This window comes from Rhinopithecus roxellana, chromosome 5 (genome assembly GCF_007565055.1).
Source record: "Rhinopithecus roxellana isolate Shanxi Qingling chromosome 5, ASM756505v1, whole genome shotgun sequence".
NCBI lineage: Eukaryota > Metazoa > Chordata > Mammalia > Primates > Cercopithecidae > Rhinopithecus > Rhinopithecus roxellana.
Window position 1 is genome coordinate 64,412,581 of NC_044553.1, and position 14,159 is coordinate 64,426,739.

At 41.7% G+C, this 14,159-nt stretch overlaps 1 protein-coding gene across 3 annotated transcripts in view; it reads right to left on the reverse strand.

Moving 5' to 3' along the window:
* The window catches only part of TLN2 (talin 2), a 461,407-nt gene that overhangs the window by 126,214 nt on the left and 321,034 nt on the right, over window positions 1-14,159 (reverse strand). For all 3 annotated transcript variants that reach the window (XM_030931227.1, XM_010374223.2, XM_030931226.1), the window contains 4 exons: window positions 9,847-10,014; window positions 8,299-8,593; window positions 5,341-5,507; window positions 573-701 (listed from right to left, as the gene is read on the reverse strand). In XM_030931227.1, the coding sequence (XP_030787087.1) occupies window positions 573-701; window positions 5,341-5,507; window positions 8,299-8,593; window positions 9,847-10,014 (759 nt within the window). The remainder of the gene's footprint in view (window positions 1-572; window positions 702-5,340; window positions 5,508-8,298; window positions 8,594-9,846; window positions 10,015-14,159) is intronic.

A 14,159-nucleotide genomic window follows, 5' to 3' on the forward strand; every position in this document is an offset into this window, starting at 1 on the left:
CACAAGCAAAGGTCTCAGCTTCCAAACTCTCAAATTTCAGTGTAAGGTTCTCCCATGTGCATTTGTAGGATAAATTTTTTTTAAAAAAAAACATAGTTTGCGCCTATTACTATTTCAACTTTCTTTTTCAGAATAATTACTTCAAAAAATAACAAATATATTTCACTCCCTTCTATACCTCTCCACCCAAGCCTAATCTCTGAAGTTCATATTTCCTATGGGAAGTCCTGACAAAGTCACTGACTCCAACAGAATATAAATATTTTCAGCAAAAGATCCTTCTTGAATGTGTATATCCTTTAATGCTAGAAAAAAAAAAAATCCAGTTCCTCCTGAAAAGAGTCTAAATTCTATTCTTGAACGTTAGAAAGGACTTGAGCTTACAGAAGCAGCTTTTCCCAATGGAGTCAATGCTTTTATAGTACTCACACCTTCAAACAATGATGTTTGAAGTCAAACAACCTTGACGTGGCTTTCTTTATATGGGCAACACCTTGTTAATTCAACTATCTTTTCAAATAACTCTTTGCAATTTAAGATGGGCATCCCAGAAAGCCAGCCTCTTTCCTGACCTCCAGTCGGTTGACAATTTTTTTCTTAATAGCATTCTGGGCAGCTGCGTTGGTTGCTACCCGGAGGCCTTCTGCAGCTTCTCTCAGCCTTTGCTGCTGGTCCTCATTCTCCGGGTTGGCTGCAGCCCCCTGCAAAGGTGAAAATAAAGATTTCAAGTGGTCCAGTGGGAGACATCACTGAATTCATGCCTTTAGTATTGTTTTTTCTTAGTAATAGAAAGCATTTGGAAGGACAGTCGAATGCTGCAAGCAATAATATCTTTATGATGAAGATGTTTCCTCATGCAACAAAAAAATACCTACCAGGGGATATTTCAAAACTGCGTGGCTAAGCAGTTAGAAATCCAAAGTAAACGGCCGGGCGCGGTGGCTCAAGCCTGTAATCCCAGCGCTTTGGGAGGCCGAGACGGGCGGATCACGAGGTCAGAAGATCGAGACCATCCTGGCTAACATGGTGAAACCCCGTCTCTACTAAAAAATACAAAAAACTAGCCGGGTGAGGTGGCGGGCGCCTGTAGTCCCAGCTACTCGGGAGGCTGAGGCAGGAGAATGGCGTAAACCCGGGAGGCGGAGCTTGCAGTGAGCTGAGATCCGGCCACTGCACTCCAGCCTGGGCGACAGAGCGAGACTCCGTCTCAAAAAAAAAAAAAAAAAAAAAAAAAAAAAAAAAAAAAAAAAAGAAATCCAAAGTAATAATTAAACACTTGAGAACACTGCCTTGGTTGTCCATACAGATTAACCTGTGGTCAGAAACCCATGGTTTAAAAGATGGGAAGATTAAATCTCCCCTCTTCCCATCTCTCCCAGGGAGAATCTTCTTTTCATTGGCATGACACAGTAATGACACATGTCTTCAGGTCACTCCTGAAATACCCTGTGGCACAGGTAAATGTGAAGGGGTAAGAGTCCAGTATCAACTCAGGCGGGGACAGAGGGAAGACGGCGCAGGATGGAGGGAGGGCTCAGGAATGCCATTAAAAAGATTCCAAGGAAATTTTGTGAAGAAAGACCATGCCCAGAAATCACATTCCTAGAGACAGAGTTAGAAAGTCTAGTGTAAAGTTGAGATGGTACCCAAAAGTAATGAATTAATGAGAGAAAGGTAATGCCCTCAACATGACAGAAAAAGAGGAAGGCAATGTGCAGTCAGTCATGCATTCTTTGTCCAGCCCCACAGCCCTTTCACTTTGTTGCTTTTAGTTGAACATGTCTTAGAAACCTAAGTGGATTTTATTTACATGAGTGGGATTCTGAAGCAGGGGAAGGCTAATGGTAATGTAGAGAAAGGATATCATTTTAACTCTAAAATAATTCAACAAATGCTCACCGCACATCCAGCCTTCCTCTTCCACCAACAATAACAGCAGCCGTCAAGATTTCCCTTACCAGGGCCTGAATGCTTTGTAATATGTGCTTGATGTCTATACATCAATGAGTTTCTTCCTATGAACGCTTTCAGGCAATAATATTTGCTCTCCAGGCAGGGAGAACAGCAGAGAACAGCACACCGATTCATTGAAAATCAATTTCCTAAAGGTCTAGATTTCCAAGTGGCCAATTTGCTAAACTTACCAATTTATAAGAACCGATTTCTTTGAGCTATTTATAAAAGTTATAGCAATGCATACAGGATGGACTAGTTTTAACAGCTGTGGCAGAATTATTTTGGCAACCCTCTTGAATAGAATCTCCTATTCTTTCAAACCTTAACCATTCTCATAATCTTGATTTTGTGTTTCTAGCACTGAAAAATTTTTATTTCTGCATTTCACATGTAAAAAGGATTGTTTGGGCTACTTTTGATTTCTTTTGCAGGTTTATGGAAGTCATTTTTTTTCTGGTCATCAGGTATTTTCTAAGCCGCTCCTTTATATATGTCTCACATGCACATCAGTCTTGATTTTATGTATTTTGAGCAGCTGGAAACCAGCATTTCTGCACTTCACACTGATGTGGATGCTTTGGGTCCCTGCTCAGCAATGTCTTTTTTTATGATGAATATGTCTCAGATATGGGGTACTAATCTTGGCCTGAAATCTTAGTTACTAATCATGAAATATATTTTTTCTGCACATTAAATATAATCCTTGGAAGTCTAACCATTGTGTGTTCTTTAGCTTTCAACAAAATTCAGCAAATTAAAATATTGCTACAAAGACAAAATGAAAACTTGTAACTAAAAGCTGCAAGAATTTACAGAAACACTTAACATTGTCCCATTTAATATAAATAACCAAAATCACATGAATACTTAGAAGAAATGAGTTTTTGGTAACTTGGTAAATGCAGTGAATTGGCCTGGTAAACAGTCACATCAAGAAACAAAACATGGCCGGGTGTGGTGGCTCATGCCTGTAATCCCAGCACTTTGGGAGGCTGAGGCAGGTGGATCAAGAGGTCAGGAGATCGAGACCATCCTGGTTAACACGGTGAAACCCCGTCTCTACTAAAAATACAAAAAATTAGCCGGGCATGGTGGCAGGTGTCTGTCCCAGCTACTCGGGAGGCTGAGGCAGGAGAATGGCGTGAACTTGGGAGGCGGAGCTTGCAGTGAGCCAAGATTGTGCCACTGCATTCCAGCATGGGTGACAGAGCGAGACTCCATCTCAAAAAAAAAAAAAAAAAAAAAAAAAAAAAAAAAAAAACAACGAAACGTGCACACTGGCCTGGCTCAATACTGCTTATGTGGCATTAGCATTCATCTTTTTGAGTTTTAATTTTTTTCATTTGTAAAATAAGGAATGGACTAGATCTACCCTACAGTTCTTTCCAACCTAGCAGGTAATTTTTTGTGAATGTAAGATTGCCTCAAATAGCTATGTGTAGACTGAGAGAGGTGAGGTAAACTAGTAAAACCTTTTTAAAAAAATTCAGCTACTACATAAAACCCAATACATACACACACACACAGAGCACATATATATATCATATATACATATATGATATATGTACAGCTTAAAGAAGGAGGTTAAAAGCAGAGCTTATTGGTTGAAACGGGGATTAGGAGACAAGGGAAGGAAGCTCAGATGCTGCCCCTCCCTGGGTCTCTCCTTCACCGCTACCCACGAGGTGTCTCTAAGAACTCTCAGTCCTCAGGTAACATGAATGCCACTTCAGTCAGGAGAGGTCCTCTACATGGCTATGTGTCACAACACTTTTTTTTTTTGAGACGGAGTCTTGCAGTGTCATCCGGGCTGGAGTGCAATGGCGCTATCTCGGCTCACTGCAACCTCCGGCTCCCAGGTTCAAGCAATTCTCCTGCCTCAGCCTCCCTAGTAACTGGGATTACAGGCATGTGCTACCAAGTCTGGCTAATTTTTGTATTTTTAGTAGAGACAGGGTTTCACCATGTTGGTCAGACTGGTCTTAAACTCCCGACCTCAGGTAATCTACCCACTTTGGCCTCCCAGAGTGCTGGGATTACAGGCGTGTACCACCATGCCCAGCCCACAATACATTGTAAGTGAAGTAATGCACATATTAGGTTGAGATACCAATTCGCGGCAGCCAGGGAGATAAGATGTGGAAACACTTAATGAATCTATTTTTTTTTTTTTTTTTGAGACACAGGTGTGCTCTTGTTACCCGGGCTGGAGTGCAGTGGCACGATCTTGGCTCACTGCAACCTCCACCTCCTGGGTTCAAACAATTTTCTCCTGCCTCAGCCTCCCGAGTAGCTGGGATTATAGGTGCACACCACCAACCCCAGTTAATTTTTTGTATTTTTATTAGAGACAGGGTTTCACCATGTTGGCCAGGTTGGTCTCGAACTCCTGACCTCAGGTGATCCTCCCGTCTTGACCTCCCAAAAGTGCTGAGATTATAGGCGTGAGCCACCGTGCCTGGCCTTAATGAATCTTATATGCATAGAAATACATTTAAAATATTATTTTAAGGGCAGGAATTTGAAGGTGAATTTTATTTTCTTTTTTCACATTTATCTGCATGTTCTATTAATTCTGTAAGAAATGTGTGCTAGGTACACAATAAAAAACCCAGAAAAATATAGCCTTATTCATTTAAAACAGTTCTCACCTAGAGATGCACATCGGAATACTCTGCAGAACTTAAACACACACGCGCACGCGTGCGCACACACACACACACACACGCACACTGAGTCCTACCAGTGACCTTGTGAATCAGGATCTTTGGGGATGAAACTGGCATGTGAATTTTAACATGTTTCACAGGGGGCTATGTATCAGACCCCAGGTTCAGAATCACTAGGTTTTGTAAGCATTATGCTATAGCATAGCTGTGAAAAAGCACAAAGCTAACACTTAACTCCTCATCCTTTTATAATATTTAAAACTGTGATGGGGATTTAAAGAACGGTAAAGTAGGAAATAGTCTACTGTGCAAAATCTTGCTAGAAGTTTAGCTGAGAAGTCAAATGGAGGGCAAAGCAACATTAAGGCATTGAGGAAGAGAACAGGTTTAGGTGAATTTGCTATTGAAAAATCTCAGGTTTAAATTAGTCACCACGTTCAATGAAGCCAACACAGTGATGACCAAATGGAAAAAGAGGCCTCCCTAAAGAGGGCACTTTGCTGCTATGGCTGAGTCAGTACCACTCCCCTGAAGCATTTCATTGAGATGTTCCATCACCTCCTTTGCCACAAGAACAGGGTTAGATGTTACAAGCCACATATGTTTTAAGCAAACAGAAATGCACATGGCTGAACATCCTCCATCTGGAAGGTACCTTCCAAATCCTAACACTTAATAGCGTTCACTTTTCATACAAACAAATCCAGTAGAATACCTTTGCAGCTTCCACCATGCGAGCAGTGGAGTCGGCTAAGAGTTTTGCTGCTGCCAGGAGCTTCTTCGAATTCTCCATGTCGATTTCGGCTTCTGCATCTGACCTCATGGCATTGACGAGGTCTGATGTGGCTTGGGCCAGGACCCGCGCCTGGCGCACCATTTCACCTAGAGGATGGAATAGAAGATGTGGTCTGTTTGTCTGCTTTTCAAAGGTCAGTAAAACCTCAGGAGCCAGTAGAGTCTTGTCTCTACTCCTCTGGTAAGTGGGAGCAAAAAAACTGAACCTCCATGCTCTACTCCTAAGCGATGCATCCAAATTAGAACCCAAAATGAAAATATTCCCTGCGGCTGCCAGGATGATACTCCCCAAACACATCCTTTCACTATGCAGCATGAAGAGAACAGAAGGAGCCAAAGAGGCACACTTTATAAAGAGAGGGCAGGGAACAAAATTACTGTGGATTTAGCATTAGTAAACACGTATTTAGAAAACACTGCCTTCTTCACTTTGAAAACCACTTACACAAAAGCCTCCATAATAAACTTTTTGAAGAACTGGCACAGAACAAAATTATTTTTAAATTCTGTATTAATGTGTAGGCTACCTAGCACCAGATGAGGGATATCACACAATCCACTCAATGTGTGCCACTTGGCCTTTGCTAACAGAAGCACGGACCCCAGCTTCATGCTCAAATGCTATGACTTGCCTTGGCCTAGGAGTTTTCCCTGCCAATTTTCTCTTTGCTCATCCTTTTTTTCCCAGCACTGATTTTGATCTTGCATTATTCTTTGGTCTTATTGTCCCTGTGATTTTACTGAAATCTATTTTAATTTCCTTCTGGAAGTAGGAGGAGTATAGTATAACAACCAACATTAAAAACTAGCACGATTCAAATGTAAGGGATTTCTTCCTCTAGCAAAAGCCATCTGAAAAGAATGCTGAAGCACTGTAACAAAAAGGGGGAAGAAGAAAGCTTTTACTCAAATAAAAAAGTGCTTAATTCAGTGTAGTATCCTGGACTGGATCCCGAGACGGTTAAAGGACATCAGCAGAAAAACTGATGAAATCTGAATAATGTCTGTAGTTTAGTTAGTAAAGTACCAACGCTAATTTCCTAGTTTTGACAAATGTGCTACCTTTTAGGGAAGCTGTCAAAAATGGAGAAACTGGGGAAGGTATATGGGAACTCTCCGTATTTCCTCTGCAACTTTTTTGCAAATTTAAAAGTATTTCAAAATAAAAGGATTATCAAAAACAAACAAACAACAACAACAAATTCAAATGTGTGAAGCATTCCTATCTTGTTAAATTATTTACGGATACAGAAGAACACAAGACAATTTTTCTTAAAAAAAAAAACAAAACTCATTATAAGGTATTATTCCATGCTGTCAAGGAAGCTCAAAAATAGATATCTCACAGATTACTAGTTGGGTTGCAAATTGTGGGTCCTTTCTGGAGAAAAATTTCTTAGACACATTTAAAATAAAAATCTACCTACTGGCCCAGCACCTCCATTAATAGGAATTTACCCTACATTTGAAAAGTAAACTATTTTTACAAGAATGCTTATTGTAGTATTTTTGTAAAAGCAAAACAAACTAACAAAAAAACTAAATGTCCATTAAAAGATCACTGGTTAAATTATGATGCCTACAAATATAGAATACTGTGCTGCCACTAAAAAGATTAACACACAGGTGGACATGAAAAAAGTCCAGGCTGGGCACAGTGGCGCACCCCTGTAATCCCAGCACTTCGGGAGGCTGAGGCGGGCAGATCACCCGCGGTCAGGAGTTCGAGACCAGCCTGGCCAACATGGTGAAGCCCCATCTCTATTAAAAATACAAAAATTAGCCGGGCATGGTGGCAGATGCCTGTAATCCCAGCTACTTGGGAGGCTGCGGCAGGAGTATCTCTTGAACCTGGGGGGTGGAGGTTGCAGTGAGCCAAGACTGTGCCACTGTACCCCAGCCTGGGCAACAGAGTGAGATTCCACCTCAAAAAAAAAAAAAAAAGAGAGAGAAAAAAAAAGTCTTTAAGATATACAAAGTGAAAAGGTTATGAATTTCGGGGATTTTGATGGCACAGTGGTGAGCTGGGTTTGGGGAGACTTCCTTTTCGATAGATTACAAAAAGTGTATTGTATATGTTTTTAAACTGACTGCATATTATGTATGATGCTTTGGAATCTGAAAACACCTTTCTGCTGGAGACAAACTGTCCTCTAAGGGCTAGACAATTTAGAGACTGCAGAGGCTCAGCAGGGAATATGTCTTTGATATGCAAACTAACCAATCCAGAGCTATTCCTCCTCTAACTGGCCCAGACACTCAGGAGACACTGTTCCTCTGCCTGGATCATCCTGGGGCCAGGTCCCAGGTAACTAGCCACCACCTCCATAATTTAGAGCCTGCCAAAATTATTTAAACTAGCCAATCCTAAATTGTTTACCCTGCCCTGCATTTCCCAAGGAAGTTCCAATAAAGGCCATGGTCTAGGCCCTCCCCTTGCTCCTGTCTTCTCCCTCCTGACCACCCTGGTGCTCTCCCATGACCCTGTGTGGCATGCGCTGACCCCCTCCAGGGGACACGCAAATACAATAAACTTCTGAATTCCAAGCCTTGATCTTGTTTCCTTCTGTGGCTGCTCCAACTTTGCCATACCATACCCAACATGTGCATTCACAGAACAATGGATCCGCTGCAATCTAACAAAATAACAAAATCTAACCATTTATAACAGAAACCCGGTGAACTCTGTTTAAGTCTGTAAGCATGGCTATGGAAGAGTCTTGTATCTTTTTTCGAGCTTCAGTGGGGAAGTCTTTGAGACCGATGAGAACTTGCCCTTGCCAGTCATCCAGGCAGCCTTTACCTTCCCTGTGGGTGAGCACCACCACCAGGAACACCAAAACCCACCCATCCACCCACCCACAGCACAGTGCCTTACCGGCATCACCCATGGAGCTGAAGATGCTCTCAGTGACACACATGATGGTGTCGGTGGCCTGGTCGTAGCGACCGATGGGCTCGCCTCGGCTGGCAAACTGCCGCACATGCTGCAGGAGATCATGGAGGGCCTGGCTGACCACGCTGGCCGCTGCGCTGACCTGCTTCAGGAGCTCACTGTCGGTGGTGGCTGCCTGGCAGGCACGGACGCAGTTCTCCACTGAGCGGTCCACCAGCTTCCCTGCTTCAATCAGCTGCTCCTGGCACACAGGGGAGCTGATAGTGGGGCTCACAACCTGAAGAGAGACAGGAACAGGTTGTGGGCACTGCGGTTGAATCCTGGTCCCTCTCCATGTGCCCCCACAGTCCCATCAAGGCCCTTCCTGCTCTGGGCCTCGGTTTCTTACTCACAGGACCATTGCTCAGTTTCTTACTTACAGGATCATTTCATTCAATGAAACCATTGCTTCAGTCTCACACACTCTGCTATTCTACTTCATCCTTGTGATCTGAAATGTTCCGCTGATTTATAATGTCATTAGTCACACATGACAGTCCATACTACTGCCCTACTTCCATAGAGAGAAATTCCTGAGATTTCCCAATTATACCTCCTTCCTTTTAGGATTCTTTGAATTGAGTCTTTTGAGTTGGGATACAAAGACTACCTAAAAGAATTCTATTTCTATTCCCAGAAACACCTGAAACTCTGCCTCATAGCCCTTTAATGAACAGGGGGGTTCTGTCAGTTCCTTGTAAATTCTAGCAGTGTGGACAAGGAAAGCTTGAGGGGGACAATGCTGCAAATCTTACCATAGGCTCTCAATGTGAAGCTGAGCCAGATCACAGATCTACACAACATGACAGGCCATCAAGTCCAGAAACGGACATTTCCCATCTTCTGATGCATCATCACCGAGAGGACACATGAAGTGGAGGGGAAAGGTATTTGGAGGCAGACAGACTTGAGTTGTTACTCTAGTTCTGCCACTTACTACTTCTGTGGCGTTAACCTACTAACATCTAAGGGCCTCAGATTCCTCATCAGTGAACTACAGATAATGGTGCTTAATCCTGCTTGCAGCATTACCGGGGAGATGTAATGAGGGGATGTATGACACACAGAGTGTGTATACCCTGGCAACAATTAACATCCCCACTCAGACACTGTGTAGCCTACAAAGGGTTCCCATAAACTCTGCGGCTTATTTCTGAACCCATTTATAATGCTGTACACCACATAAGGCAAGAACTATTTTTGTGCAGGTGTAAGAGGCACTGAGAAGTCCAAAGGGGAGACACAGCAATTTGCATATAGAAATGAACTAGTGAAAAGTACCAACGGCCTGAGGACTTGGGCAAAGAACAAATGATAAAAGCAAAATCAGACCACTTATGCTAAAATCCCATCATCACTTAAGACACTTGAAAGAAGTTCTAAAGCTTGGACTATTTGAACAAATTCCACCCCTGCTACCCACCAAATGCCTGGAGGCAGATAACAGCAGATGATACTGGATAGAAAGGGCTGGGGCGCCAGCTGCCTTACCTTGGCACATGCCACAAGCTGTGAGGTGGAGAGGGCACACTGGGTGGCAGCAGCAATTACCCTGTTCTGTAGGACAGTATCTTCGGCCACTTGGGCAACATTCTTTGCCTTTAGTACCAACATGGCAGCTGCATTGGCAACAGCTTTGGCCAAACTCATTAAAACATCCTGAAAAAAGGGAATCAAAGACTGTTCATTTATTTCTCTCTAATCACCTTTCACAGCCTGAAAATAAACATGTTATTAAAATTCCATTTGATCTTTTTCCTTCAGCACTTCAGAAGTTTTTTTACTTGTTTTTTAAAATGTCAACTTATCCTTAGAGGTAATTAAAAAAGGAGACTTGTATCCTAATACCTCAGTCTCTTACATCCATTAAGTAGCACAGGCTTAAATCTAAAATAGTTAATTTGAGGGAAGGGTTATTATTTTAACCACTGATTCACATTCATGCACTTATCTAACACAATGTCTTGACCACGTCTCTTGGATGAGTGGCCAATATGGTGGATCAGGAGAAGCTGAAAACATAGCCAGATGCCACAACATCATGTGCCATAGTTATAACTCATGGCCTCCAAGTCATCATGCCCCACTGCAACTTGAAAATTTATCTTCTGGATTTCTACTTTGCCCAAAGATCCAAGTCGTCATCAGAAATTTAGCCATAGCTCTACCTCCAGAGGGCAACATTTGATGAACACAGACACATAGCTGGTACCAATACAGCTCAAGAGCCAACAAATGCTCTGAACATGAGTTATTCTCAGTGTTCTGTAGCCTTCGGGGTAGGAATTAAATTATTACAGAAAGCAGAAAGAGAGCCTATATAAATACACTAGCTATAAGATGGTCTGGCTGAAGATGCAAGGAGCGCTGAGCCTTGAAACATCAGTTTATGCTTCAACTCAATGACTAGGCATTCTGCCTGCAGAAAGAAGAATCCTTTGAGCCTACCAGATTTGTCACCCATCTGTTTGACCTGAAGAATAACCACGGTTACAATGAGTTTACTTCTTTTCTTTCGATACTGAAAGTAGTTTATTTGACTTGGAAATGCCTTCCCAAACATACAAGCCATTTTTATTTTGCACAAACATGTCAAGGCTTTTCCCCTCAAGGAAATACGGTCAGAAGTCTTTATTAATTCATCAGATGATAAAGACCACATTTGATTCTAAATGTAAAGGGCACCCACAGTGCCTTTACAGTGAGATATTTTATGAGAAGATACAATGGAAATAATATTCAGCCTGCAGAATTTTACACAGAACAAAGACTAGATACAATCCAGCTAAAACAGAAACCCATGAATCTATCAAGTAAGCTGATTTTAAAACGGACGAAAACTAAGTGGTCTTCAAGGAGCAGGTTATTCCAGTCTTTCTTAGGTCTGTGATGTTTCCTGGCTACTCCAGGTATAATTAAAGCCCCTGGTGCTGAAAGCTGAAGATCCCTTTGGGATTTGACTGGCACTTGTCTACCACACAACTTTTAGGAATTGCTCCCACTATGGCAAAGTTACAGTTCCTGGACATTTATCTCAATGCTCAGTGAAAACACAGCTTGAATGTCACAAATTATTAAAAAGATTTTTAAAAATAACTTTCCAAAGTAGGTCATGGTATTCCCTCACTTGACATGAATTCATCTTTTCAGATGGGGGCCAGGATTTGGTCACATAGAATCATGATTGTTCTAAAGGGCTTTGTTAGAATTGTTTAAAGAAATCCTGTTCCTCTTATTAATTTTGTCCAAAAAAATACAGTTAGAAAAAGAATGTGATACTACAGCTATAGCTGCTGACAAGGCCCTTGTCAAAATTTTCAACAAGACCGCTATTATACAGCCAGTGTAAAATAAATCTTTGTTAACTATGGGAACATGCAGTACATTAAGAACCCAAGAAAAGCTCTGAGATATGATCTCAAGAATCAGAAAAATAGAGTAAGAAATCCAATGTCAGTTACCCATAACTGGAGGAGGTTGCAGGATCACCTTACTGGCCTGGTCTTTACCTAGAGAACTTACACAATTGAAAACATTCAAGTCAGGCCTGTCCCTGCTAACAAAGGCTCTGTAGGACTATCACCCTGAACCTGAACCTGCTTCCTTTGCACATCTGAATAGAAACAAACATTAGGAAGCAGGGTTGACATTCATACACAACGCAAATAATCTGCTAAAGCAGGGAGAGGCAGGTAAAGCTTTTAAAAAATACAAGGTTGCATGCGATGCTTTAAGGAAGAATTGTCTTTCTCCTTAACCTTCCTTGGCACTTTGGAGAAAACAATAATATTAATACTTTTGGGGAAAGTAAATGACCATGTCAAGATAATTAAGCCTAGTAAAACAACAGCTGAATCTCCTATTTACCAAGTTCCTAAATAGGTACCTGCCTACAAATAATTACCTGCCCTCATATAAAAAGTAAAGACCAATGCAAGAGAAGTTTGGGGATATGGAAAGGGAAATCAGGATGGGGACACAATTAACTTGGGTTTAGCAGAATATATTGATGTGCAGTTCATTCTGATTCTAGGGAACTTATGACTGGCCATCTCAGTGTAGAAATGGCTTCCAGGAATATTCCTACAGCCCATGATACGAACTCAGCCTCCATCATGACATAAATATACATTGAATGCCTTATTGCACTGCGGGACATAAGTGAATCCCATAGCCCAGTGCCACAGGCATGTGGAGAGTGAAGGAGAAACAAACACATCTACTCATGAAGGTTGAAATTTCATGTCTCACAATATACATGATCACATCTTAGTTTAACTAACACATCTTTTGCTTATAAAATTTGGAAGTTCTAGATAAAATGGCATGCAAAATTGCCACCCATGAAGCAAGAAACCTGAATGCCAGAGGAAAGCTAATGATCTTTTTGTTCCATCTATAACATATTATAAAATCACTGCCAAATGAAGAGGTGGTCAAAATAGATGAAATCAAAAATGCAGGAAAAAAGGTATTGAAAGGTGTCAGGTAGTTAATAGAAACATTGTGTTATTTTCTGGACTTGGTGATATTTGTGGTATGAGTTCATATAAGTTTGCAATTCTTTGTGATTTCTTCTAAGTAAATATTTCACTATATAATAATTCAAAAAAAATTTTAATAAGTGAAGGCCAATGAAATTCTGTAGAATCCTAAACAGTGAACTTGACACAGGATTTGGAAAACGGCATCTTTCAGAGAACCTGGGCTAGAACAGTAACAATTTAATTAGGATATATTTATATATGTCTTGCAAAATTAGAGACTTAGGAGGAGGAGTAAAGAGCACTGGCCCACCAGCACATAAGCAGCTCATCCTGGCCTGAACTCCCCCAGCAGCAGGCCTCTGCGCCTCACCCTTTGAGCGACAGGGATGGAGGCAGACGAGCAGAGATACCTGATGCTTTCTGAGCTGCCGTGAGGTGATACTGCACACAGTGGTGACACGCGCTCCCCAGAGGGCAAGCAGCACATGTCCCTGGTATTGAAAAAGAAGGGTCACAAAAAAGACTTCTCTGCCACGCTTGTGGTTTTGGATAAGACACAAAAAACAAACCACCTCTGGGTACAAAGGAAATTCTCTCTCTCTCTCTGTGTGTGTATGTGTGTTGAAGTACGTAGATTTTCATGTTTATGAGGACTCAAGAATGATGCCATTAAACCCTTCTCCTAAACAGATAAAATAAGACTGGCCAGGCGCTGATAATCAGAGGTTAGGTGACAGATACCAGGAGTTCATGACACTATTAATATTTCCTCCCTTCTTGTGATGAAAGAATGTCCAGCATATTGAAAAAAATAATAATAATCAGGGCCGGGTGTGGTGGCTCACGCCTGTAATCCCAGCACTTTGGGAGTCCGAGGTGGGCCGATCATGAGGTCAGAAGTTTGAGATCAGCCTGATCAACACAGTGAAACTCCATCTCTACTAAAAATACAAAAATTAGCCGGGTGTGGTGGTGTGCGTCTGTAATCCCAGCTACTCAGGAGGTCAAGGTAGGAGAATCGCTTGAACCCGGGAGACAGAGGTTGCAGTGAGCCGAGATCATGCCACTGCACTCCAGCCTGGGTGACAGAGTGAAACTCTAATGAACAACATCAACAACAACAACAAATCAGGAAAGCTACATATGTGCTTTACAGTGATGAAACATGGTGTCAGTGAAATTAGTTTTCCTATTAAAAAAAATTTTTTTTGGTAACACAAAAAGACCTCACTCCCAAGATAATACATCTCAATCGCATTTTTGACAATCTCAAAGAAAATTTAGTTAGTTTTTGAGATATTACATTCTGCCTGCTGG